Source organism: Manis pentadactyla, chromosome 4, assembly GCF_030020395.1.
Source record: "Manis pentadactyla isolate mManPen7 chromosome 4, mManPen7.hap1, whole genome shotgun sequence".
Taxonomy (NCBI): Eukaryota; Metazoa; Chordata; class Mammalia; order Pholidota; family Manidae; genus Manis; species Manis pentadactyla.
The window spans coordinates 78,836,385-78,864,261 of record NC_080022.1 but is presented as its reverse complement, the minus strand read 5'-3'; the positions used below and the strand labels follow the sequence as shown (position 1 = coordinate 78,864,261).

Genomic DNA, 27,877 nt, shown 5'->3' with positions numbered 1-27,877 from the left:
CATGTACCCTATCACCTCAGGTAGCTCAGAGGTGTCTCTCTTCCTTGCTTTCCCAACTTAAATCAAGCTCTTCAAAGTCTCTGTGCCTTTGAAAGACATTTCCCTTTTTTAGATACCCTCTGAATTCTCCCTTCCTAACCTGTACCTAATCAAATTTTAATCCCCAAGAGATCACTCAAATGTCATCCATTAAAGCCTTCCACACTCACCCCAGTCCCATCACTTGTGTCACCTCTCTCACTAGAGCATAAGCACAAACACCAAAGCTATGTCATTAATCTTTGATTTTTCAGGATCTAGTCCAAACCTAGGTACATAGTAGGTACCAGATACTGCATTAATGTCTGTAGAACAAATCAATTATATTGCTGTACCTGAAGATTAAGTTAACATACTATTTAAGGTGATTGGGGGAGCATATGAAGCTTTTTTTTTTTTTTATTGAAGCTTTTCTGTTTAAAAAAAAAAACCCGCTGCATCTATTTTTCTTTGCTTGCTTGTCATAAAACTTGGGAGTTTGGGTCCTATCCTTAATTGCTGCTAGGATAAGAATAAATTGTTCATCTGCTATACTTCTGACCTCATTTTCTTTATACAATTAAATGTGTTACCTTCCTTAAATTTGTGACACTTTAAAGCTCACAATACAAGCCAGAAGAATAAAGCCACTGAAGAGAAGGAGCCATCCTCAGAGATTCATTCTAGAAACAGAACAATTTCAGTCTTACTTTTCCATCTCTCCCATCAATCCCCCACTGATGGTGACACAGCAGCATCTCTGGTCAATAGGCTCAAATTAACCAGAATTTTTTTTAACTTTACAAAGTTGAGCTTATAGCTGCTGGAGCCTTAACTGTGGGTTACTTTTTAAACGTAGGATGCTGCACTAGTGTTATGTGTTGTGATTTTGTTTACTCTCATTCAGTAGTTCTCAGAATATGACCCAGGCCAGCAGCGTTCGTGTCACCATCATCTGGGATCTTGTTAGAAATGCAAAAATCTCGGCACTATCCCTGACCAACTGAATGAGAACTATTGTCTGGGAACCAGTAAATCTGTTTTAACAAGCTCTCCAGGTTTTGATGCACACTAAAATTGAAGAATCAATGTTTCAGTGAAAATGTAAAATAGCTAGGAGGTTTCCAAGTTTCATTTCCTTTATAAAAATTGAGATAAATTAGCTGGATTCACCACAGTCTGAGTCAAGATTCACAACGGTGGTCCATTTGCTTGGGTCTTACTGGGAGCTGGGAGTTGCTGGGAGCTGTTGGGGGTCCCAAGTGCAGAGGGGAAGGCAGGTTGCAATCAGGAGGTATTTCTAAGTAAGCGTTTCTGGTATACTGTTTAAAGAGAACTCCAGTAGGTTGTTCTATTTTTCCTCACTCTAAATAAATATCCACTTTTTTCTACCTAATTTTATTTCTTAAAATAGTTTAAGCTTACTTTAAAAAACTGTACGGTTCAGGACCGTGAAGCCTGGACCCACCCCACCACCCCGACCTTAGCGATGGCTTTCAAAAACCAAGCCTGATCAGTTGGAGTATTTTGGCATCATCTGGGCTGCGCATAACCGTTAATTTTTCTTTTTGAATCCGGTACTTGGTTTCCGAGGTGGTCGGGACCGGTTACTAGGGCTGGCGAACCTCTCAGTAGTGAGGAGGACGTGAACGTCCCCGTCCGCCGGTAGCTTGAGGCGAGGAGCAGGAGGAGGGGCAGGATAGAGAGCAGGAGACGCGGCTTCTGGGAAGGTGGTGGGCGCCTTAAAACTGCAGCAGCCAGAGTTCCCGCCTCCTCCTACCTGAGCAGATCCTGGCTGAGCTGCTCCGACACCATCGCCTTCAGCCGGCGCCGCTCACAGGGCCCCTTCCTTTGCAACTCCTTGCTGCAAACTCCAGGGGACCCCAGAAGCACTGCGGGGACCGCGCTATCCTCCCCACAGCGGGCCATGTCCCACGAAGGGGCGGCCGCACCCCGCAGACCCGGTGCCCCGGCACTTCCCCGGCTCTGGAAGAAGGGGGCGTTTCAGACCCAACGCCCCGTTCCTACCCGAACCCGCCCACCGAGGGAAAAAGTTGACGCCTCCAGTCTGTTTGTAGGCGGTCCCTTATGGCGGCGGATCGCAGACCCGGGGAACCGCAGAGGCGGGGGCGCGAGCACGTGACCCGGGCAGGGTGTGCGCAGGCGCGGTAGCCCTGTTTACCATTGCCAGCGGGCACCACGCCCCGTATTGCCCAGAGAGCAACCCATCCCCGGGGTCTAACTAGTCCTTCTGGCTCGTTATTCCGTTATCTCCTGTTAGTTTTCGGTTGGTGCTCACCATCATGTTAATTTATGATGCTTCATTGAGAGCTGAGTTCAAATTAACCTGCGAAGCCTTTCCACACTCTAACTGGGATGTCAGCAATTTTTTTCCCCAGAAAAGACCAGTTTAGAAGATCTTTCCTGCTGCGAGTTACTTCCGCACTTAGTTGCTTTGGGCAAGAAAAATTGGAGGGAATGGTGGGAGGAAAAAAATGTCATAAAATCAGCTGGAGTCCAAACACTCCTGAGTTCCCTGCAAAGGGTGTGTAACCTTGGAGGGCCCATCCTTTCTCATCCAGAGAGTGGGTCATATAACTGCTACAGAACTTCAGCTGAAAAATGACAGGTTATATTCCAGAGCTTTGCATATGAAGCCATAACATTTTATGAGGAGGAGAGAAGGAGGTAAGGTTGGAGGGGCAGAAACTTTAATTGAACAGGTAAGGGGTGGTTTGGTGACCTATATAATTTTGACTTTTTTGGCCTGAAGAAAATAGCTCAAGTGGGTATCATTTAAAAGTCTTCTGGTATTTTTAAGTTTATTTCCTCCAAAGAAAAAAGTTCAATAGTTCTTCATTCAGAAGCTTTGTACACGGTAACAAATACCAGTTGCTTGGAAAATACATGGACCTTACCTAACCAAGGAAGTGAAAGACCTGTTCTCTGAAAGCTGTAAGACATTCATGAGAGAAAATAAGTGGAAATCTGTCCTGTGCTCACGGATGGAAGAATTGATAGTGTCAAAATAGCCATCCTGCCAAAAGCAATTTACAGATTCAATGCAATCCCCATCAGAACACCAACAGCATTTTTCAGTGAACTAGAATATAGTTCTAAAATTCATATGGAACCACAAAAGACCCTGAATAGCCAAAGCAATCATGAGAGAGAAGAACAGAGCTGGGGGGATTAATGCTCCCTGACTTCAAGCTCTACTACAAAGCTACAGTAATGAAAATAGTTTGATACTGGCACAAGAACCAACCCATAGATCAGTGGAACAGAATAGAAAGCCTAGATATAAATGCATGTGTATACAGTCAATTATATGCAACAACATGCATGGCTCTAGAGGGTATTATGCTCGGTGAAATAAGCCAGGTGGAGAAAGACAAATACCATATGATTTCACATATTTGTGGAATATAAAAACAAAGAAAACAAGGGACAAAACAGAAGTAGACTCATAGACAATGAGAAGTGACTAGTGGTTAGCAAGGGAGAGGGATTGGGGCAGGGGAGGGGGAGGGCAATAAAGGGGCACAATAATTTACAATCACAATATAAGTTGGTTAAGGGGATAGTAATACAGCATGGAGAATATAGTCAGTGATTCTGTAACATTTTTCTATGTTGACAGATAGTAACCACATTAGAGGGGGTGAGGATTTAATAATAAAGGTAACTATTGAACCACTATGTTATACATTTGAAACCAATATAAGATTGTATATCAACAATACTTTAAAAAATTTCTGAAAAGAAAAGAAAAATACATGGACCTTGAACTGCGTGATTGGTCAAGAAGTAACCATTTCTCCAAATAAGGCCCCTCTCAAATATTTGGACACCTTAATTCTGAAAAACATAACTGGATAATGGATTCTTAATTATTCCTTTAGAAAAGAAGAGTGTCAGAGATGATAGTAGGTATTTATTAAGTGCTTATTAGGTGAGAAAATTGCTTTACCTGCTTATATGTATTAATTCAATCAATCTTCACAACCACTGTTTAGTTAGATACTGCTATGAGCCCAATTTATAGGTGAGGACGTTGAGGGATGACAAGATTGGTAACTGGCAACACACAGCCAGTAAGTGGCAGTCTGGGTATTAGAATTCAGGTAGCCTAGCACCAGACTTCAAAGTCATGCAAGATTTTTACAATGCCCCTTTATCAGCTGTTGAAGAAACAGGTCGAGAAGTAACCTCTGGTTCAGAATGAATGATGGAATGGTTTTTGGTCCATGTAATTAAAAAACTACCTTAGGCAGCTGACTATGTGAAGGGATTAAAGAAAAAGTACATACCCTTTTTAAAAAACATCAATGATGCTTCACATTTCATCAGAGATTTTTTTATTTAAGGCATTTCTTTCTTTTTCAATTAATTCAGGCTTTATAGTCATTTATACCTTAACGTGAGTGACGTTACCAGGTTTTTTTTTCCTGACTTTTTGATTAGGAAGAAAAGAGATTCCTAAGAAACTAGCAACAGGCTCTCTGAAAGTAAACACAGCTAAATCAATAATTTTGTTTCGGGTTGGCCTTAATTGTCTCAAGTGTGAAAAATAAATTTAGGTAAAATTGCCTTGGAAGGCAAAAAACTCCTCCAAGGACTATTTCCTAAAAAAACAGTGATTTTTTGGATGTCCTTAGTCAAATGTCCCCTCATAGGCAGTGGTGCTGAGTAGCTTCAGGCATTTTGCGGATTCAGCCACAATGAATCAAAATTGGAGATACAGTAGTTTGGGTTAGGCGGGTTAGGAACCAATATTTATTAGTTCACAATCACTTCCACATCTAGGTAAGCTGTTGCTTCCTGTTCTGGTATAGGAATGGCTTCTAGGAATACTTCCCTGATTCATCCTGCATGGTGACATGAAGGGGTAGGGCCTAAGGTCACATGTATGAACATGTCTTACAGCAGAGAGTGCTGGAAGTATATAGGTAGTGAAGGAGTAAGTAAGTAGAGGCTTCAGTTCTCATTCGTGCCTAGTCAGAACAAAAGGAATATTCTCAGTAATGCAGAACATGCAATTATAAATACAAATTTTTCCCCTTTGATGAGAATTATACAAAATAGAATTTGTGAAAACTGCTGTATTTATAACTTGTCTGTTGCGTTAGCTTTTGAGAAATTGTAGGCTGTTGTGATTTTTCTCATTCTAATTAATCATTTTTTTATTAAAAAAATTAATTTTAAAAGGGCAGTCATATCTTATATAACTGTTTCAATGGTATTCCGAATACTACATCTTCCTGAGGTTTATTTTTATTTCGTCTTGTAAAAAAGAACTTTCAGGCTACTTTGAGAAAGAACAAAGAGGCATTTATCCAAAAGATCCTTTTTTGGAGAGAATAAAAAGGATAATTTAATTATTTGTTGCCAGTGAAGCTCTTAATGAGATATTTTCTCTGCAAAATAAGGGTGAGGTGATGGGCTATAATGTTCCTTTGGTATTAGTTTAGCACTAAACAAAATAAAGGCATTAACTAAAACCAAGCAGGGTGTACAAGGCTTATGACTAGATCTCTTATTATTCTTGCTTTAGACATACTGAAACAAACCTATCTTAAGAAAGAAGGAAAAGATACTATAAAATCTACTTGAAATATACATTCCTCAAGCACATTTTAAATATCATGTTTAAGTACCCAAGATACTTAAAAACTATTTTCCTAAGGATAAATTTTATTTCAATCACAGTTTCTACCTGGCAGGTACTTTCACCATTTTCAGGGCTGGCTTTAACATTTGAATATAGAAATTAAACTTGTACATGTGGAAATGAATATATATAGATTGCCTGGAGGTCTAAGTATGATTTAAATAACTTGACATATTCTGGATGCTTCAGGGTAAATTTCTTAAAGCTCTTGTATGACATGTAGTCTGAATTCTGTCCGGCTATTTCCTGAGTTTGGAAACCTCAAGATCTGGCACGCCAAAAGCTGCCGAAAGTATAGTATTTAACTCCTGTCCTGTTATAAAACCATCGTCATCAAGATCAAAAAGCTTAAATGACATTTGCAGAATCTGTTCAATGTTGGCAGGACTAAATAGGATAGTCAGACCTATCGCATACTCTCTGAAATCTATGCTGCCATCATTATTCCTGTCAAAGAGAGCAAAAAGTTGTCTCAAGTGCTCTGAAATTGGGAGTTTTAAGTGGTTTGCAAACTCTTCAATTCCTATTTTCCCTCCTTTTGAGGCAACTGCAATTGGAGCATATTCTTCCAAGTGCTGATGAATATTATCCCAGTCTAACTTTAATTTCTGGCTAATTTTTGTAAATTCCACCAAACCTGCTTCCATGGGTAGCTAAAGTTTGCCTGTGGAAATCATCAGTTGGCAGTCCTGATATATATGGTCTGTGACAGGCACTCCCAGAGCATTTGCCATGTTGATTTGCACAGTACTGGCAAAAAGGACGGGATATTTTTTACTTGGTCATTTGCGATATAACCAGGCATGAATGCAACTTCTACCCTGGTGAAGAGTTGACTCAGGCACAGCACAAAGGCCTGGAAGCCTGTAAAGCCCTGCCAGGTACAGGTCACTGTGTTCAGGGTGTTTGGGTATCTAAGCAGCACTGCCTCTTCAGGGATACCTGGAGAGAAGTCCCCTAGTTTAAAAGTGATAAGGCAGGTGTGATTGATACACACTCCGTCTGGGAAAATCAGAATCTGTGGCCACTTCCTTTGGGATGTCACCTGCCTCAGGATTTCATTCCGGGTATTCTGCCAGGAATTTGGTCTTTGCGGGTCACGAGCACCGGCTGCGTGAACAGTAGGAGTTTCCCGGCCACTGGGATCTGCTGTTTTGACTTGCTGACACCACCGAGGGGACCTCTGCCACCACACACAGACAATTGCGTCAAAGAAAGTGGAGTGCAGCGCTGTCACGAGGATGGGGGGCCTCCTTTTGCGTTGCCTTTCTCCCTTTCACTTTGACCAGGAACCCTTCTGAAAAGAACATCGCCTGGAACAAGAACTTGAGGGCTGGATGCAACAGTTTTTTTCTCCAACTCAAGGCAGGATTGGCTGGTTGAGTGGAATGGCCTATGGTGGGAAGCAAGGACAGTGGCCAGAGCAGGAGGAAGAGGAAGGCGATACGGCCCCCAGCCCCCGTGAGGAGAGGAGGACCGGCGCTTCGCGCTGATGGGCGTGCGCTACAAGAAGGGGCTGGCCGCTGGTGGGTACAAGGACTTGATCGCCCTCTGGCTGAGGACAGACTTCCATGCCTCCATCTCAGGGTCCGGGAATGGCTGGTCCACAAAGCCAAGTTTAGTGGTCTCAGGGGGGAGGAGCTGGGATCCAGAGGTGGCCTCCGGAGAGCACCCCTTCCCCATACCAAGTGATCTTTTTGTCCGCACGTAATTAGAACTCTTAAGAGGCAATTGTGGGCTAATAGGAAATGATGTATTACCTTTAAAATCAGAAAAATAAAAAATGGTGAATGATGAAACAGGAAGATTAGACCTATATCAACAGTATAATCTTTTTTGCTTTTTGTTAATGTCTTCCTTTCAACATATATGCTTAATTATTTTCACAAAACAATTTCTGGCATTTATATTGAGCATATATTATGTCTCCTACTAGGGATATAGTAACTTAAATAGGTAAATACTAATTACAACTTTTCATCTTAAATACCATTACTAGTGAAGTTTACTTACTGGGACATGCTTTGGCAGCTGTTAAGTCAAATTCATTTACTCTCCCTACAAATTGCTACAGAGACAGTGTATCTCTTTATGCTAAAAGATTTAGTTGATGGCACCTTGAGCCTTTATTATCTGTTACAAACACTCTTCTACATTCATTGAAAATTAGAATATGTCCATTATCATAGGCCAGAATTAGCCATTGCACATTTGATTCCTATTCTTAACATTAGTCCCCGTGAACCAGCCAACACTTCAAACTGCTGAACAGCAACAGACCTTAATATCACCTTTGTCAGTCTCAGGTTTTGGTTAAAATAAGTCAGGATTATTTTATTGAGTCAACACATACAATCAATAGTCTTATTCCTTCACTGCTGCGCTTTGGAGATGATCAAGAGGGAAGCTTATCAAAGTTGGTGTGCACCATGCTCTCTTTTGTACCTTGAAAAATTTGCAATTCTGACAGCGCGATATGGAATATCCCTGTGTTTGATAATCACTAATTTAAATTGTTTCCACAATTAAAAGTCAAATTGTAGGCTTCTGTAGCTGTTTCTATTTATTGGAGCACACCAGGTTACCAGTAAAACCAAACAGTGTAGATACCAGAACCTGTTAAACAGGATGTGATCCAAATGGAAAGATTATGGGCTTTACAACTAGATGAATCCAGGTCCAATCCTGGTTCCAACACTTACACTATGGACACTGACCAGTCTCATTTTCACATCTATAAATTGGTGATATCCCTACCTTGCCATGTTCGTATGAGGCACAAGTATAATGTATATGGAAAAATGGATTTTTATTAGTAAATACAAGTTGCTAGGATACCACAATGAGAACTTCCAGGGACATTACACTTTCTTCTGTCACAACAGAACTATGGTTAGTGAAGGGACTATTCACCTTTTACCAACTTAGTCTTATTTGGAAACACAGCTGTGGTCTCCAGGGAGCTATGTTTTGGCGATGTTACCAGTTGTCTCCCATACCAAAGGAGAGTAGCCCAAGAGAGTGAGTAGCAGTCCCTTGAGCTGGTATTGTCCTCTGTTCTATAACTCTTCATACTCTTATTTTGAATGTTCACCATTACTCTTGAGCCCTTGTTTAATTTAACTGTATTCTGTGTATGCTTAAGAGAAGGTTCCAATTACTATATCATCCCTCTTTTATATGTCCCCCACAGTGCCTAGCACTGTGTCAGATATATTGTTTATTCATTAAGCAAATATTTGAGTGCCTGAAATGAGCCAGGCCCTTATTCTAGATGCTGGATATATGTCAGTTAATAAAACAATGAAAAAATGTCTACCCTGTAGAACTTAGATTCCAGTACACATAGAAGTACAGTATTTAATTCTTGTTACATTGAATGGGGCAAAAAAACATTCTGATTCTTTTCCTAAATCTCTCACTAATTTAGTAGAAAATTAAGACAAATAATTTAATGGGTGAGCTTCCCTACTTTGCAATGTTTAATAAGTATATATGTACATATGAGAAATTCCCATCATCTCTTGTTAATCTTCCTAGTATAAGTAGTATTTATGGCCTATTTTAAGAATACATTTTCATCTAGTTATATTTGTTTCAAACTAATAAGCATTCTATAAATACAAAAAACAACAGAATTTTTAATGGCAAAAAAAAAATGGAAAAGTAGTGGTTCAAAAGAACCTTGAACAATAAATTGAAAATTTATACCATTACAGGTTTGCCTTTTAATATGGCACAGCTAATCTTTCACATAAATTTGTAAAAGGCACTGTATATTAACAGGGTAAAGAATGCAAGAAACTAAAACTAAGCCACTTTCCCTGACTTCCCTTTTGTACCAGTGTATACATTTTAAGGCAGATGTTTTTCTGTGCAAAACACAACAGAAGAAAATAATTAGGTCACAAGTTTACACATTCTCAGATTTTTTCAATATCATTTGTCACAATATTTATTTATGATAAAACATATTAAAACAATATTTCCTAATGTAGCTTAAAGAAGTTGAACAATTTTAAAAATTATTTAAATATTTCATTACAGAACCCTCATAGAAGATATAGAAAAGTCAATCTTTTTTTCTTGTTTCTTCTTTTAGAAATGTCCATATCAATTTGTTCACAATGTCAGGTTGTTCTTGTTGAAGCCAATGACTGACTTCTGATAAAATAGTTAGCCTGAAATAGTTTTTAACATAAATCTTTGTGGTTTCAGCCATCTCAACCTCCATAAATGCATTCTTCTCTCCCCACAGTAGTAGTGTTGGAGTGGTCACCGTGTGATGTTTGAGAGGCAGGCAACTAGGAAAACAAAACACGTGGGCTTGAGATTCATTGTAAAAGTTAAAATAATATAAAACTTTTTTTCCATAATGTTCCTTTAGGCCATACATTCTCAAAGGGGGCAATATTGCCACCAAAGGGGAGAAAGTTGGTTATTGGGAGAATGAAAAATTTTTTCTTTTAATGAATAAACCATGGATATGCATACAGTATATAAACAGAAATTAAAATTTTATGGGTAGGGGTAATCAGGGAAAAAGTATCTAAAAAGCTTTAGGAGAGTGATGATGAAAAAATGGTTGAGAAACACTGCATTAGGCAATCAATCTATACAATAAAAATTTTAAAGGCTATTTATGAAAAGCCCCAATAAAATTTTTCATTTGGATGAAGTGAGGCTAGCAAAATTTATAATGAAGGCTATAAATATGAAACTCATCAAAATGAGGAATAATTTGCCTCAAAAAGATAACAGCATTTCTGAATAGTGTGATGAAAGGGAGCTTTAAATGGTGTTATTGGTTAGATATATTTTAAATTGTTTGTTAGGCAACACAATCCATTTTATGTGAAAATTTGAACTGAAATGTCAGAGAATATATATGGTCTGCGCTTCAATATTACATGATACTGTATTTATTTTGCAAGATGGGTCTTTTTTAAACAAAGTTGTAGTATAAGTGGGGTGACTTCTATGCTTGAGTATAATGTACTGTACTTCATTTGTAGGCATTTCATGTCAAAAACCCTGTTTTTAATATGTACTTCGCCTTGATTACCTTAGGTAAAGAATGGTCAAGGTCTGATGTGATCTTCACTCAGATTTAATTTGCAACAATCCAATGAATTAGTTTTAACATGTTCTCAAATTATTCCTTTATCAGAGCTAGCTTTGTGATGCAAAACAGTATGTTTTAAATAGCTATAGAAAAGAATTTAAATCCTAGAATTTATTCTTGTCTCCTGTTCAAAAACACGTGTGAAACATGTTCTATTTTTTCTTACAATATTGGATCTTTACAAATGTTATTTATAAAATACAAAGCATAGACTTTACATAATGTTGTTACATCCTATAAAATGTAACCTGTACCTCTGCAATGTCTGTGTGCCTTTCCAATCTTGCCTTGCTTGACAAATTGTTACTTACAAATTACCTTTTAAAACAACATTACTATTTTGCCAAAGACATGTATTTGTAAGTTTTGTTGTTGTTAGTCAAAAAAGAGGGTTTGGATTTACCTCCTCTCCCCTCATTCATTGTAATTCCGGGAGAAAATCCCAGGGCAAAGTACTTTTTGAAACTGAAATCAGTCAAAGGGAGTAATAAAGTTTAAGAAACCCATTTATTTCTTATAAGCAGTGGTCCTGTGTCTCTCTCAACCCAACTACAGAAGAAGAGAGGGCTCCACCAAACCTCTCTAAACCCTCTGCTCACCCATGTAATTACCTATCGATAGGGAGATAAACTACTTCTCTCCACCCCTTGGAAACACCTATCGATAGGGAGATGCATTAAAGCCAGGTGAGAAATTCTGAAATATTGCAATTTTACCCTCATTCATATAATCTTATGACTCCCCTTGAGTTCTATATTCAAAGAGTTTGAGAGATTTTGTTTTACTTAAAATAACAGCTGCTGCAGAGGGGCGGAAGATGGCGGCGTGAGTAGAGCAGCGGAAATCTCCTCCCAAAACAACATATATCTATGAAAATATAACAAAGACAACCCTTCCTAGAATAAAGACCAGAGGACACAGGACAATATCCAGACCACATCCGGACCTGAGAGAACCCAGCGCCTCGCGAAGGGGGTAAGATACAAGCCCTGGCCCCGCGGGAGCCGAGCGCCCCTCCCCCCAGCTCCCGGCGGGAGAAGAGCAGGCAGAGCGGGAGGGAGACGGAGCCCAGGACTGCCGAACACCCAGCCCCCGCCATCCGGGACAGAGTGCAGGGCCCTCGATACTGGGAAAACAGGGCAGCAAGAACAGTGAGCAGGCACTGGAGGCTGGGCGACAGAGGACATAAGAAAAGCGCGCGACCATTTTTTTTTTGCTTTTTTGCTGCTTTGTTTTGGCGAGCGCTTTTTGGAAGTCTTAAAGGGACAGGGACCCCAATATTAGGGAAACAGGGCAGAAAGACCGGTGAGCAGAGGCCTGAGGCTGGCACCGGAGAATAAAGAAAAACGAACGACCACCTTTTTTTTTTTAATTAAAATTTTTTTTTTTTTAATTAAAAAAATTTTTTTTTTCTTGTTTTTTTTTGTGGTCGTTGTTTTGTTTTGGCGGGTGCTTTTTGGAAGTCTTAAAGGGGCAGGGCGGGCCACTTAATCCAGAGGTAGGGAATCCGGGATCTCTGGGCACCCTAACCCCTGGGCTGCAGGGAGCAGGGAGGCCCCTTACGGAGATAAATAGCCTCCCAGCAGCTCCTGCTCCAACGCGACTCCACCATTTTGGAGTAGCTGCCCGAGCCAGGCCACGCCCACAGCAACAGCGGAGATTAACTCCATAGCAGCCGGGCAGGAAGCAGAAACCCTGTCTGCGCGCAGCTGCGCAGCACAAGCCACTAGAGGCCGCTGTTCTCCCAGGAGAGGAGGGCCACAAACCAACAAGAAAGGAAGTCCTTCCAGCCGTCACTCGTCCCAGTTCTGCAGACTATTCCTATCACCATGAAAAGGCAAAGCTACAGGCAGACAAAGATCACAGAGACAACACCAGAGAAGGAGACAGACCTAACCAGTCTTCCTGACAAAGAATTCAAAATAAGAATCATAAACATGCTGACAGAGATGCAGAGAAATACGCAAGAAAAATGGGATGAAGTCCGGAAAGAGATCACAGATGCCAGAAAGGAGATTACAGAAATGAAACAAACTCTGGAAGGGTTTATAAGCAGAATGGATAGAATGCAAGAGGCCATTGATGGAATTGAAATCAGAGAACAGGAACGCATGGAAGCTGACATAGAGAGAGACAAAAGGATCTCCAGGAATGAAACAATATTAAGAGAACTGTGTGACCAATCTAAAAGGAGAAATATCCGTATTATAGGGGTCCCAGAAGAAGAAGAGAGAGGCAAAGAGATGGAAAGTATCTTAGAAGAAATAATTGCTGAAAACTTCCCCACACTGGGGGAGGAAGTAATCAAACAGACCACGGAAATACACAGAACCCCCAACAGAAAGGATCCAAGAAGGGCAACACCAAGACACATAATAATTAAAATGGCAAAGATCAAGGACAAGGAAAGAGTGTTAAAGGCAGCTAGAGAGAAAAAGGTCACCTATAAAGGGAAACCCATCAGGCTAACGTCAGATTTCTCAACAGAAACCCTACAGGCCAGAAGAGAATGGCATGATATATTTAATACAATGAAACAGAAGGGCCTTGAACCAAGGATACTGTATCCAGCACGACTATCATTCAAATATGACGGTGGGATTAAACAATTCCCAGACAAACAAAAGCTGAGGGAATTTGCTTTCCACAAACCACCTCTACAGAACATCTTACAGGGACTGCTCTAGATGGGAGCACTCCTAGAAAGAGCACAGCACAAAACACCCAACATATGAAGAATGGAGGAGGAGGAACAAGAAGGGAGAGAAGAAAAGAATCTCCAGACAGTGTATATAACAGCTCAATAAGCGAGCTAAGTTAGGCAGTAAGATACTAAAGAGGCTAACCTTGAACCTTTGGTAACCACGAATTTAAAGCCTGCAATGGCAATAAGTACATATCTTTCAATAGTCACCCTAAATGTTAATGGGTTGAATGCATCAATCAAAAGACACAGAGTAACAGAATGGATAAAAAAGCAAGACCCATCTATATGCTGCTTACAAGAAACTCACCTCAAACCCAAAGACATGTACAGACTAAAAGTCAAGGAATGGAAAAAAATATTTCAGGCAAACAACAGCGAGAAGAAAGCAGGGGTTGCAGTACTAATATCAGACAAAATAGACTTCAAAACAAAGAAAGTAACAAGAGATAAAGAAGGACACTACATAATGATAAAGGGCTCAGTCAAACAAGAGGATATAACCATTCTAAATATATATGCACCCAACACAGGAGCACCAGCATATGTGAAACAAATACTAACAGAACTAAAGGGGGATATAGACTGCAATGCATTCATTCTAGGAGACTTCAACACACCACTCACCCCAAAGGATAGATCCACCGGGCAGAAAATAAGTAAGGACACGGAAGCACTGAACAACACAGTAGAGCAGATGGACCTAATAGACATCTATAGAACTCTACATCCAAAAGCAGCGGGATATACATTCTTCTCAAGTGCACATGGAACATTCTCCAGAATAGACCACATACTAGGCCACAAAAAGAGCCTCAGAAAATTCCAAAAGATTGAAATCCTACCAACCAACTTTTCAGACCACAAAGGCATAAAACTAGAAATAAACTGTACAAAGAAAGCAAAGAGGCTCACGAACACATGGAGGCTTAACAACACGCTCCTAAATAATCAATGGATCAATGACCAAATCAAAATGGAGATCCAGCAATATATGGAAACAAATGACAACAACAACACTAAGCCCCAACTTCTGTGGGACACAGCAAAAGCAGTCTTAAGAGGAAAGTATATAGCAATCCAAGCATATTTAAAAAAGGAAGAGCAATCCCAAATGAATGGTTTAATGTCACAATTATCGAAATTGGAAAAAGAAGAACAGATGAGGCCTAAGGTCAGCAGAAGGAGGGACATAATAAAGATCAGAGAAGAAATAAATAAAATTGAGAAGAATAAAACAATAGCAAAAATCAATGAAACCAAGAGCTGGTTCTTCGAGAAAATAAACAAAATAGATAAGCCTCTAGCCAGACTTATTAAGAAGAAAAGAGAGTCAACACAAATCAACAGTATCAGAAACGAGAAAGGAAAAATCACGACGGACCCCACAGAAATGCAAAGAATTATTGGAGAATACTATGAAAACCTATACGCTAACAAGCTGGGAAACCTAGGAGAAATGGACAACTTCCTAGAAAAATATAACCTTCCAAGATTGACCCAGGAAGAAACAGAAAATCTAAACAGACCAATTACCAGCAACGAAATTGAAGAGGTAATCAAAAAACTACCAAAGAACAAAACCCCCGGGCCAGATGGATTTACCTCGGAATTTTATCAGACATACAGGGAAGACATAATACCCATTCTCCTTAAAGTTTTCCAAAAAATAGAGGAGGAGGGGATACTCCCAAACTCATTCTATGAAGCTAACATCACCCTAATACCAAAACCAGGCAAAGACCCCACCAAAAAAGAAAACTACAGACCAATATCCCTGATGAACGTAGATGCAAAAATACTCAACAAAATATTAGCAAACCGAATTCAAAAATACATCAAAAGGATCATACACCATGACCAAGTGGGATTCATCCCAGGGATGCAAGGATGATACAACATTCGAAAGTCCATCAACATCATCCACCACATCAACAAAAAGAAAGACAAAAACCACATGATCATCTCCATAGATGCTGAAAAAGCATTTGACAAAGTTCAACATCCATTCATGTTAAAAACTCTCAGCAAAATGGGAATAGAGGGCAAGTACCTCAACATAATAAAGGCCATCTATGATAAACCCACAGCCAACATTATATTGAACAGCGAGAAGCTGAAAGCATTTCCTCTGAGATCGGGAACTAGACAGGGATGCCCACTCTCTCCACTGTTATTTAACATAGTACTGGAGGTCCTAGCCACGGCAATCAGACAAAATAAAGAAATACAAGGAATCCAGATTGGTAAAGAAGAAGTTAAACTGTCACTATTTGCAGATGACATGATACTGTACATAAAAAACCCTAAAGACTCCACCCCAAAACTACTAGAACTGATATCGGAATACAGCAAAGTTGCAGGATACAAAATCAACACACAGAAATCTGTGGCTTTCCTATATACTAACAATGAACCAACAGAAAGAGAAATCAGGAAAACAACTCCATTCACAATTGCATCAAAAAAAATAAAATACCTAGGAATAAACCTAACCAAAGAAGTGAAAGACTTATACTCTGAAAACTACAAGTCACTCTTAAGAGAAATTAAAGGGGACACTAACAGATGGAAACTCATCCCATGCTCGTGGCTAGGAAGAATTAATATCGTTAAAATGGCCATCCTGCCCAAAGCAATATACAGATTTGATGCAATCCCTATGAAACTACCAGCAACATTCTTCAATGAACTGGAACAAATAATTCAAAAATTCATATGGAAACACCAAAGACCCCAAATAGCCAAAGCAATCCTGAGAAAGAAGAATAAAGTAGGGGGGATCTCACTCCCCAATTTCAAGCTCTACTATAAAGCCATAGTAATCAAGACAATTTGGTACTGGCACAAGAGCAGAGCCACAGACCAATGGAACAGACTAGAGAATCCAGACATTAACCCAGACATATATGGTCAATTAATATTTGATAAAGGAGCCATGGACATACAATGGCGAAATGACAGTCTCTTCAACAGGTGGTGCTGGCAAAACTGGACAGCTACATGTAGGAGAATGAAACTGGACCATTGTCTAACCCCATATACAAAAGTAAACTCAAAATGGATCAAAGACCTGAATGTAAGCCATGAAACCATTAAACTCTTGGAAGAAAACATAGGCAAAAACCTCTTAGACATAAACATGAGTGACCTCTTCTTGAACATATCTCCCCGGGCAAGGAAAACAACAGCAAAAATGAGTAAGTGGGACTATATTAAGCTGAAAAGCTTCTGTACAGCAAAAGACACCATCAATAGAACAAGAAGGATCCCTACAGTATGGGAGAATATATTTGAAAATGACACATCCGATAAAGGCTTGACGTCCAGAATATATAAGGAGCTCACATGCCTCAACAAACAAAAAACAAATAACCCAATTAAAAAATGGGCAGAGGAACTGAACAGACAGTTCTCCAAAAAAGAAATACAGATGGCCAACAGACACATGAAAAGATGCTCCACATCGCTAATTATCAGAGAAATGCAAATTAAAACTACAATGAGGTATCACCTCACACCAGTAAGGATGGCTGCCATCCAAAAGACAAACAACAACAAATGTTGGCGAGGCTGTGGAGAAAGGGGAACCCTCCTACACTGCTGGTGGGAATGTAAGTTAGTTCAACCATTGTGGAAAGCAGTATGGAGGTACATCAAAATGCTCAAAACAGACTTACCATTTGACCCAGGAATTCCACTCCTAGGAATTTACCCTAAGAATGCAGCAATCAAGTATGAGAAAGACAGATGCACCCCTATGTTTATTGCAGCACTATTTACAATAGCCAAGAATTGGAAGCAACCTAAATGTCCATCAATAGATGAATGGATAAAGAAGATGTGGTACATATACACAATGGAATACTACTCAGCTATAAGAAAAGGGCAAATCCAATCATTTGCAGCAACATGGATGGAGCTGGAGGGTATTATGCTCAGTGAAACAAGCCAAGCGGAGAAAGAGAAATACCAAATGATTTCACTTATCTGTGGAATATAAGAACAAAGGAAAAACTGAAGGAACAAAACAGCAGCAGAATCACAGAACTCAAGAATGGACTAACAGGTACCAAAGGGAAAGGGACTGGGGAGGATGGGTGGGTAGGGAGGGATAAGGGGGGGAGAAGTAGGGGGGTATTAAGATTAACATGCATGGGGGGGTAGGAGAAAAGGGAGGGCTGTACAACACAGAGAAGGCAAGTAGTGATTCTACAACATTTTGCTATGCTGATGGACAGTGACTGTAAAGGGGTTTATAGGGGAGACCTGGTATAGGGGAGAGCCTAGTAAACATAATATTCGTCATGTAAGTGTAGATTAGTGATAGCAAAAAAAAAAAAAAAAAAGGGCAGTTCCTGTGTGGTAACCTCCAACGAGTTCTACACAAGGGTATAAAGGGCATATAAAAGTGTAGGCAAAGGGTCTGTTTGTGTTTATACAGAGGATCAAAGCCTAATTGGGCTACCCCGAAAATGAACTAAGATACGATATGAAAAAGAACTTCCAACATCTGCACCCTCTGGAAGACTCATGCCAGAAGATGATCATCAAAAAACCCCAACAAAGATCCACGCACTGCTACAGCTGTAGATGCACTCATCCCACCAGTTCCTGGACCTGCCATGGGAATGAGAAAGGAGATATCTAAGCTGGCCTGTGCATACAGTAAAACAACAAAATTGGACTGGATCTATACTGTTGGAACTCAACCAAGAATTTGGAGAAGTGCAAATTGTAGCGCTCCAAAGTCTTACAACTACAAACTATTTATTGTTAAAAGAACATATGGCATGTGAACAGTCCCCAGGAATGGGTTGTTTTAATTTGTCTGATTTCTCTCAGACTGTTCAAGTTCATTTGGACAATATCCACCATATCATAGATAAGTTTTCACAAATGCCTAAGGTGCCTAACTGGTTTTCTTGGTTTCACTGCAGATGGCTGGTAATTACAGATATGCTTTGGTTATGTAACTATACTCCTATTATGTTAATGTGTGTGTGCAATTTAAGTAGTAGCTTAAAACCTATACATGCTGAAGTTACTCTACAAGAAGATATATCAAAGAAATAATCAATCTTCCCATGTTTTCTTCCGCCTGCTACTTCTATAGCTTTTCTTCTTCCTTCCTAATTACAACCCTTAAATAGAATTCGTGCCTCATATCAAATTTACCGAGTATCATAATTCTTCCAAGTGGTAAAGATACCTCAAGACAAATGCTGGGCATAGAAGCCACAGGGCATAAATATGCAAAGAAGTAAAAAGCTAACTTTTTCAAACAATAAGGCTTCTCTCTCACTTACCAACTTCACATTTCCCTGTATGGCCCCGGAAGATGACTGGTTAGCCAGAGACGGGTAAGATTCCTCAAGGGAGGAACAACCTAAGACAGGCACAGTCGCAGGGGGGGGCCATCAGGTGAGAAATTGGGGATCAACAGAGGTGAGGCTTAGAACCTCACCCCCCCGTTCTGAGAGAAATCTTCTGCATACGTGGATGTTTTATTGCCCTGGTCTAGCTTGGATTAACACATAGTCTACAGGCACACACCTGATCATCTACATGTGCTCTCTTACAACACTAAACTATGTTTTCTACCTTTATCTTGTATCTACCTACCACTTCAGCATTTTATTAAAAATAATAATAATAAAGAGAGAAATGTGGTATCCACATATAAATCAAGTATAAAAACCAAATGAGTATTCATATTTGAACTGACTGTTTATAGTTCATAATGCATGAGCAAAACCGAAAGTTTCTGTGATGACTGCCCTTGTACTGTTCACTATGTAACTTATTCATTATGTAAGAATTTCTTCTACATGTAAAAACTTGTTTGTTATGCCTCAGAAGATTGGAGACTGACAAAAATTAGGCTTGGGGTGGAATAATGATTGTGCATTGAGCATTGACTCCCCTATACAGAATTTTATTGTCGTTAACAACCATTTGATCAATAAATATGAGAGATGCCCTTACAAAAAAAAAAAAAAAAAGGACAGACTTCCAATGGTAAAATAAATTAGTAACCGGGATGTAAGGTATAGCATAAGGAATATAGTCAAGATATTGTAACAGCCTGGTAGGGTGATAGCTGGAACCTAGAATTATGTATATAAATGTTCTACCACTGTGTTGTACACTTGAAACTCATGTAATGTAATACTGTGTGTCAACTACCCTTCAATAAAAAATAATAATTAAAAAAAAAAAAAAAAAAATAACAGCTGCTATAACTTTTTTCCATTTTTTACTTTCAGCCTTTTATGTCTTTTTGCTTTAATTGTGACTCAATCCAATCTGATATTTTACATTTTTAATAGGCAAATTTAATACCTTAATATTTATTGTGCTTACTGACATACTATAATTGTTTTTGTCATTATTTTGTGTTTTCTATCTATCCTACTTTGTTTCCTTTTTCTCCTTTCTTGCCTTCTTTTTAATTGATAGTTTTCTTGTCCCACTCACTGCTTTGGAAATAATACACCTATTTCTATTATTTTACTGGAAAGAAATTCTTAGCATATATATATGATTTCTAATCCTATCCCCCATATCAAATATAATCTTTTTTATATTTTTACCTTTATCTCTCTAAGCTATATTTTAGGTAATTTTTTCAGGTCTTTCTTTCAATTCTTAATTCTTCTTAGCTTGTCTCATCAGCTATTTAACTGACATGGAATTTTATATTTCAAAAACTATATGTCCTATCCCTAAAAGTTCTTTTGGTCTTTTTCAGCTCTTTCCAAGTTGGTCTTGATATTATCTTTTTTTCTTCTCATATTTTTATTCTTTCATATATTTAATGATTTAAACATATTTTACCGTCTCTGTTAGTTTTATGATTTGAAATTTGTAGGAGTTCTGCTGCAATTGTATTCTGACTCATTAATGGTAGATTGATATCTGGATTATGAACTCATCTTCAGGAGACTTTATCTGTGGGAATATTGAGTCAGAGTTGAGATGTATCCTCCAGAGAGGTTTTGTCTTTGTTTCTGCCAGGCTTCCTGGAGAATTTTGACAGCCTAAGGCAATGGTAAAATAAAAATTTTTTCCCCTGAGAATTCCAGTATTAGGGAAGTAGAGCATAAATTCAAGCCCCTAAACTTTTCAAGGCAGGCAGTGGTTGCTGATTTTCCAGGGAAATTTTTTTTCTCCTATCTATAGTCCAAACCCAAACAGACAAACCTCTGTGTTTTATCTTTCACTCCGTACTTTCTCCTTTGACAATATCTTTTGAAGTGAAAGCCTCAGTTATCTGTCAGACTTCACAATTTTACATCTTTATCCCAGATTCTCTCCTTTGAGTTCCAAACCCTAGTATCCAACTGCCTATTTGAGTATCTAAGGCACCTGCTCAAATATAAAGCACCTTATCAACTAGTCTAAGATCAATAAAATTCATGACCTTCCCCTCAAAACTACTTTTCTTCTAGTGTTTTCTCTCTCAGTGAATGGCATGACTATCCATACAGTTGTTTATGCCAGAAATCCAAGAGCCATCCTTGACATCCCTCATCTTCTCATCCCATCAAACCCATCACCAACTCCTGTTAATTTTACCTTCTGAATATTTCTTAAGTCTACTACTCTCCCCATATCCACAGCTTTCAGACTAGTTCAAGCCCCCATCATCTTCATCCTGGACTGTTGCAGTTCCCCACATTCATCCTCCAACAAATTTCCACAGTGAGTGAATTCAGCCAAATACAGACTGGTCTGTTTATCTTTTCTGCTTGAGCTCATTCACTGGCTTCACATTCACGGCTTGTAAGTCCTTAGTATGATCCACTGGTTTCTGCATGACCAGCCACTGCCTACCTCTCAGACCCGTTCTCATTCTATTATCTTCCTCCCACCTTCACTTTCTGTGCTCCAGCCATACTGGCTCTCATTGTGCTATTTAAAACCATAACTCTCCATCTTCCTACACAGCTTTGGTACATGCTATTCTTTTTCTGGAATGCCAATTCGCCTACCCCCAACTTTGTCTAGTCAATATCTAACTCATCCTTCATTTCTTTGTTCAAACACAACTTCTACAGTTCTCATCCCTTTCAAAGTCTGTTTGTTTATAGCCATATATTCATTACTGTGGTTATTTGTTTGATGTCTGTTTTCCCCACTTGGTTACCGTTGTGAGATCAGGGACCTGCTTGTTATTGATCCTGAGTGCTGGAGTAGCCTAGAACATAGAAGTGCTTAATAAATATTTCCTGAATGAATAATCATTAAAAATATGAAAAAAATAATACAAAGGGAGAAGAAGTGGGTAGAGCTATGGATAAAACAAGTGACAACTACATCGTACTATTCTACTTTTCCATATATTTGAAATTTTCCATTAAAAAAAATTAAGCAAGCTACTAAATCAGAATACTTTATTTCAGTCTTTGGGTAAGTGATGAACTTATTATTAAAAATAAAATATTGGCTCTTTAGGGAATGAATATTTTTTTTAACTAAAAAAGAAATTATACTGACCTGAAGATATTTCGATAATGGTTAATTGGACCACTTAATGCTCCAGGCTGGGAAAAGACATAAATATAAGCTTCAAGATCTTCTGTTGTTAATTGACATCCTTTTCTTCCAATGCCAGTGCTATGACTGGTAAACAGATGTTTTAAAGCCTAATTTAGGTGAAAAGAGAATAATTAAAACTTTTCAGTTACCTAATAATATGCTAACTCTTTGGCTTTTGAAAAAGAATGATAGTGTGCAGTGACAACTTCCAATTTCTGCTTCACACAGGTTGGAGAACCTCATTATTTATAAACACATTTTAGACATTTCTGCTTTCCTGATTTTACTTTTGATATTCTTCCCTTTTAATCCCCCATGCACATCTCCCCCATATGAAAAGCATCCTGTCATCTTGGTGCCTATGCACATTCTACAAGGTCAAGGTTAAGTAGTATGCCTACCCTAATATTACAGCTAACAGTAGTTTATCTGTTTACTGACACAATCCACTCCCCCCAAAGTCATGTGAACTTTTTTTTACCACAACCCAGAGTAACAAACACATTTTACATAATGATCGAGCTCATTCTCCTACAAATATATTTCTGAAGCAAAAGTTTAAAGAAATATTCCTTACTCTTATTATAGTGTGTATTGATATTTTCAATTCTGTTCTAGTTTATTTTTTAAAATTCTGATGGCAAGCCAAATTTATTTCATGATTCAGTAAGGAGTCCCCACCCACAGCTTGAAAAACACTGCTCTATATCAGCATTTCTCAAAGCATAGATCTAAAGCACCTGCATCAGAAGCATTGGGATTCTTGTTCTAAATGCAGATCCCTCAACTCTAAAACACACTTGCAAGAATATGAAATGACATATGCATGCAGTGATTAACTGCAACATTACTTGTAATTGGGAAAGACTGGAAATAAGTCAAATGTCCATCGGTGGTATAGCCACACAATGGTGTATTATGTGTTTTTAGTACTTCAAGAAAAGATGGAGATAATCTGTATGCTGATATGGAGTGATCTCTAGGACACTTCAAGTGGAACACAGTGTTTATGGTATGTTACCTTTTGTGTTAGATGGGGTAGACAACTATATACATAATTATTCATATTTTCAAAAAGAAACAAGAGAAAAGATGAAACAAAAACTAATCAAAATGGTTTCCTGTAGGAGAATGAGAAAATAGAGTGGAGAAAGAAACAGGAAACAGAGACCTAAGCAAGACCTCTCTAATGTACCTCATTTTAGAGTTTTGACTTGGAAACATATAAATGTTTTATATAAAATCACATTAGTAAAGTAAAAACCCTGTAGTGTTAAATTTTCTTGGGAAATACAAATAACTCATGATTTAATTTTTCTCTCTAAAAAATATTTAAGTCCAAAGGGAAGATCTAGAAGCAGTGAAAACCCAGTAATGATGACTACCTTGACACCCAGACTGTAGTCTCTAAATACCATCCTACAAATAGAAGCCAGAGTTACTTCAGTAAATGACCAAATCCATACAGGGTGCAGGAAATAAAAGATAAGCCTAAGACATTAAGGAAGCAACAATCACTGATTAAAAGGCTTATAGCACCAAAATGACATAGGAGCCAACCTGAAGGGGTTTCCACTTTCCTAATGTGGGGTAATTTGGATACCAAAAAGAATAATGACTGTAATTGATTGATATATACCAAATATTTTTAAAAATCCCTCATCAGCTCATAATGATATGAAAAAAAAATACCTCACTGGTCATCATTGGAGGTTTCTATGCCAGCAACTTATTACTCTGGAAATTGTTTAATAAAGGGAAAGAAGAAGACTTTATCCTGACTTCTTGAATGAGCTGTATTTCAGAATAACCAAATAGATGTGGAAAATTCTTTATAGAATTCCAGTTAAAAGTAGAAAGAATGATAGAGTTAGAAAATCATTATCTTGCATACTTTAATGTAATAATGCACCTAAACTATGATGATCAAGATATGATAAAATTATTTGGTGAAAGGTTGTTAGGAAATTTTGGATAGGCTGACAACTCATGAGCCCACTGGTCGGTGTTAGTTTAGCATTATTAAAACTGAGACAAATAGACATGATGTGCTTTCCTGATGTGATGCATTAGGAAATAAACAGTATCACCTATAAGGGATCCTTGTCAAATTAAAACTCTGTCTAATTAAGCCTTTTAGATCGGTAGCACCTATGAAAAAGGAAAAACAAGGGCAGACAAATTAAATAACACTATGATGAAGCAGTCAGTCAATTCCAAAATGTGGATCATTCCTCAGGACAAATGACCAAAGTTTTCAATAAAAAAGTTGTGCTAACAAAAAGAAAGAAGGAATTGTTAAAGATTTAAAAAGCTCTAAGAACCAAATAAATGTTCAAAGTTTGTTTGATTCCTGATTCAAACAAATGAAGTGTATAAAGACAATGGAGACAGTTACGAAAATCTGAATGAGTATTAAATGATAATTGAGGTGTAGTTGTTCATTTTGTTAGGTTTGATAATGGCATTGGGGTTATGTAAAAAAAGTAAAATTCCTTATTTGTTAGTGATATGAGCAGAAGTATTTCCAGGTGAAAGAATAGTATGTCCTTTTTTAACTTTCCTAAATATCTAATACCATGTTGGACATACAAGAAGCATTCAGTGAACTTCCAAGAAATAGATACTACACAGGACTCCTGATGTCAGTCTGTTTGGTACACCAATATCTGCTTGCTTAGTTTCAGGGTTTTGTTTACCATAACAAGCTCCCACTTCTGCTGCTGTCAAATTCTCTCACCTGGCACTCATATTCTCCTGTCTCCCCATGGGATATTCTCCAAAAAGATGTATGCTTGTAGGCTCTCATAAAAAATTGAGCAATAACCAGGCTCTCTAATATACAGAAACTATAAATAGAAGTAAACCTATAGATGAGGCTTTAGAAGCATTTACTAAGTTTTAGCATTTTTCTGTTTTACTTTCTTAAGGATGGACTTTAATTTGAAATGTTTTTCATTAATAATAATACATTATTTGTTGACTTACCTTTTTTTTTGGCATAGGAGGAAATGTCTAACAGGGCATAGCACATAATAGATGTACAATAAATGTTTATTCAACATAAGCAGGACTATTTTTTTTAGTGCCTCAGTGTACCTTTACTTTATTTTTAACTTTCTAATTTTCTCATCTTCTTAAGCACTTGTTTTTTTAATTGTGAGTATAATTGACATATAACATATTAGTTTCAAATGTACAGCATAATGATTCAATATTTGTATACATTGCAAAATGATCACCACAATAAGTCTAGTTAACATCCATCACCATGTTTGACTTACCTTGAAATCATTTATTGAGAACATAAATTCTGGGAACCATGGTATTTGGAAGAAGTAGTAACAGCTGGATTTGAATAGCTGGGTAGGGTGTCGTAAAATATATTCTGAAATTAAAATGCTGCGTTAGACCTTAGCCAAGGGTAAATGACTTACTTTTGAAAGAACTTCTTTTTAAGGCAATTTCACCTTTGAGACGATCCCATAAAAGAATCTACAAGTAAGCCTTCTGTATATTTCTTTGTAAATTTTTATGTTCTTATATTTCATTGTGGATATTCCAGCTTTTTAGAAAATTTATAGCACTTTAAATAAAAAGAAAATTTCACTTTATAAAGTCTTGACTTAGCAAGGAACAAGAAACACCAAACAACATGCCTTTTCTCCAAGGTCATTAATCAGTGATCTAACACTTATCCCAGGGATACATGGGGATTTCCTATTGTTTAAAAGATTTTCCTTACAGGCCGATTAAAATACCTTGTTCATTTGTCCTTCACAGAAACTAAAGTGTTTCCTGTAAATTCATTCAGTTATCTATAATATTTGAATATCTACTGTGTGCAAGGGGATCTGGCTGTAAATAAGACAGAAGAGGTTTCCATTAATAAGGAACTTACACAATAAGTAACAAATACTTAAAAGATAAAAAAAAAAACTTGAAAGATCACTTTAGATAGCAATAATACCATAAAGAAAACAAAACAAGTTATCTGAGAGTGATGGTTGAGTGGTGTGCAGGGACTATTGTTTAGTGGAGGTGGTGTCAGAATAAGCTTCTCTGGGGATTTGACAATTGGGTTGAGTTATCAATGGTATAGGAGGGAGTCAGCCCTGCAAAGGTCTAGGAAGAGCATCCAGGAGCAGAAAGGTGGTCTTGGCACATTCAAGAAGCAGAAAGGCCAAAGTGGCTCATGTGTAGTGAAGGACGAGGAGAAGACGGTATGAGATGAGACAGAAAGCAAAGCAGATATCCCATCAGATAGGGTCAGAAGGATAAGGATTTTGAGTGCTTTGGGAAGACACTGAAATTTTAAACTAGGGAGTAATGTAATTATACATATTGAATATGCATGCTTATTATATATTGAGCACTATACTTTTATTTTCCTTGCTATAGAGATAATTTTTAAAAATATTTCTGATTTTGTAACTGTTTTTAATGTGAGTAGATTTTTTAGAACTATAATTCTCAAGTAAGTGGTGTACTGTTAGGCTATACTTTTTGTAAAGTCATCATTGAGCAAGATTTAGTCAGCCCTCCATTAAGGGATATCAATACAACTAAGGAGAAAATATAGGCACACTACTTAAAGACCTCATATCGACCTGAACAGGGTTGAATCTATTATTGATAAAATAATTCCAGAAATATTCCAAGTATCTTTTTACTGAAATGACCAATTACAGTTTGTCCATATAGCAACACCACCAAAGTACCACTTAGTCTAGCATTCTGATCAACTGAACAAACACAAGAACAACTTCTATTGCCTAATGAAACTGCGAAAATACATCTCACTTTGATATCTGAATCTTAACATCCATCCTGTTATCTCAACAGATATAGGACAATTGGATATGTATCTAAAATTCAGCACTTACACTTACACGATATTTATGTAGCCATGTTCCCTTTCTCCCTCACTTGCTTAATTTTGAGGATGAAATAGGAATATGTTTTTCTGAATTTTTTGTTCCCTAGAGGGCTGCTGTGGGTCGTAGCAGTAACTGAATCTCAGAAAACTTGACAAAGGCAGTTCAAGAGGACAATGTTATACTTTTTGCCAAACCCAAATAAAAATGTGCTAGCCATTGTACACAGGTTTTTAATTACTCTTGAGATTTTAAGAGTTCCCTTTATAGCATAGATTCCCCAAGACCCTTTCAAGGGATCCAGATGGTCCAGACTGTTCTGTAACAATACTAAGGCATTCTTAGCTTTTCTCATTTGGTTGATATTTGCACTGATTGTACAAGAGCAATAGTAAAGCCATTGCTGCCTGAGTACAAATCAAGGCAGTGGCACTAAACGATAGTGGTAGTCATTGTATTCTTCACTATCACACACTTGCAATAAACAAATAAATACACAAATACATAAGATTAAGTGCCAGTTTCACTTAAGAATGTCCTGATGAGAAAGCAGATTATTAGTTTTATTAAATTTGAAGTTTTGTGTACACATCTTCTCAACATTGCAATGAAATAGAAAGTACACATAAAGCAGTTCTGCTAACACCCAAATACAATAGCTGTCTCGAGGAAAAGCACTTCTGCAGTTCTTTGAGTTGATAAGCTGAATTAGCTGCATTACTTATGGAGCACCATTTTTACTTGAAAGGAAACTAACAAACTACCTTCAGTCAGACTTGAGTATTCGGCAGACAGTCTCTTGGAACAAACAAGACTGTCACTTGAGAGAGAAAACAATCAACAGTATTTGTTGCCAATGATAAAATTCAAGCTTCATCCAAATGAAAATTAGAATTTTGGAAACTTGAATCTGTTACTGTGGGCTTGACAGCTTT

The 27,877-nt window shown here is 38.0% G+C and overlaps 2 protein-coding genes and 1 pseudogene across 5 annotated transcripts in view; all 3 read right to left on the bottom strand.

Moving 5' to 3' along the window:
* BTBD8 (BTB domain containing 8) overlaps window positions 1-2,118 on the bottom strand; it is a 110,795-nt gene extending 108,677 nt beyond the window's left edge. For 2 of the 4 annotated variants that reach the window (XM_036906560.2, XM_036906561.2), the window contains exon 1: window positions 1,799-2,118. In XM_036906560.2, the coding sequence (XP_036762455.2) occupies window positions 1,799-1,947 (149 nt within the window). In that variant the 5' untranslated portion in view covers window positions 1,948-2,118. The remainder of the gene's footprint in view (window positions 1-1,798) is intronic. The other 2 variants (XM_036906562.2, XM_057500414.1) reach the window with 2 other exon arrangements.
* Window positions 2,119-5,791: 3,673 nt separating this feature from the next.
* On the bottom strand, window positions 5,792-8,457 carry LOC118923119 (lysophosphatidylcholine acyltransferase 2B-like; annotated as a pseudogene).
* A 1,147-nt stretch (window positions 8,458-9,604) lies between these two features.
* EPHX4 (epoxide hydrolase 4) overlaps window positions 9,605-27,877 on the bottom strand; it is a 40,696-nt gene continuing 22,423 nt past the window's right edge. The window contains exons 5-7 of the mRNA XM_036906568.2: window positions 25,350-25,453; window positions 22,024-22,172; window positions 9,605-9,996 (exon numbers count right to left, since the gene is read on the bottom strand). Coding sequence (XP_036762463.1) covers window positions 9,765-9,996; window positions 22,024-22,172; window positions 25,350-25,453 — 485 coding nt within the window. The 3' untranslated portion in view covers window positions 9,605-9,764. The remainder of the gene's footprint in view (window positions 9,997-22,023; window positions 22,173-25,349; window positions 25,454-27,877) is intronic.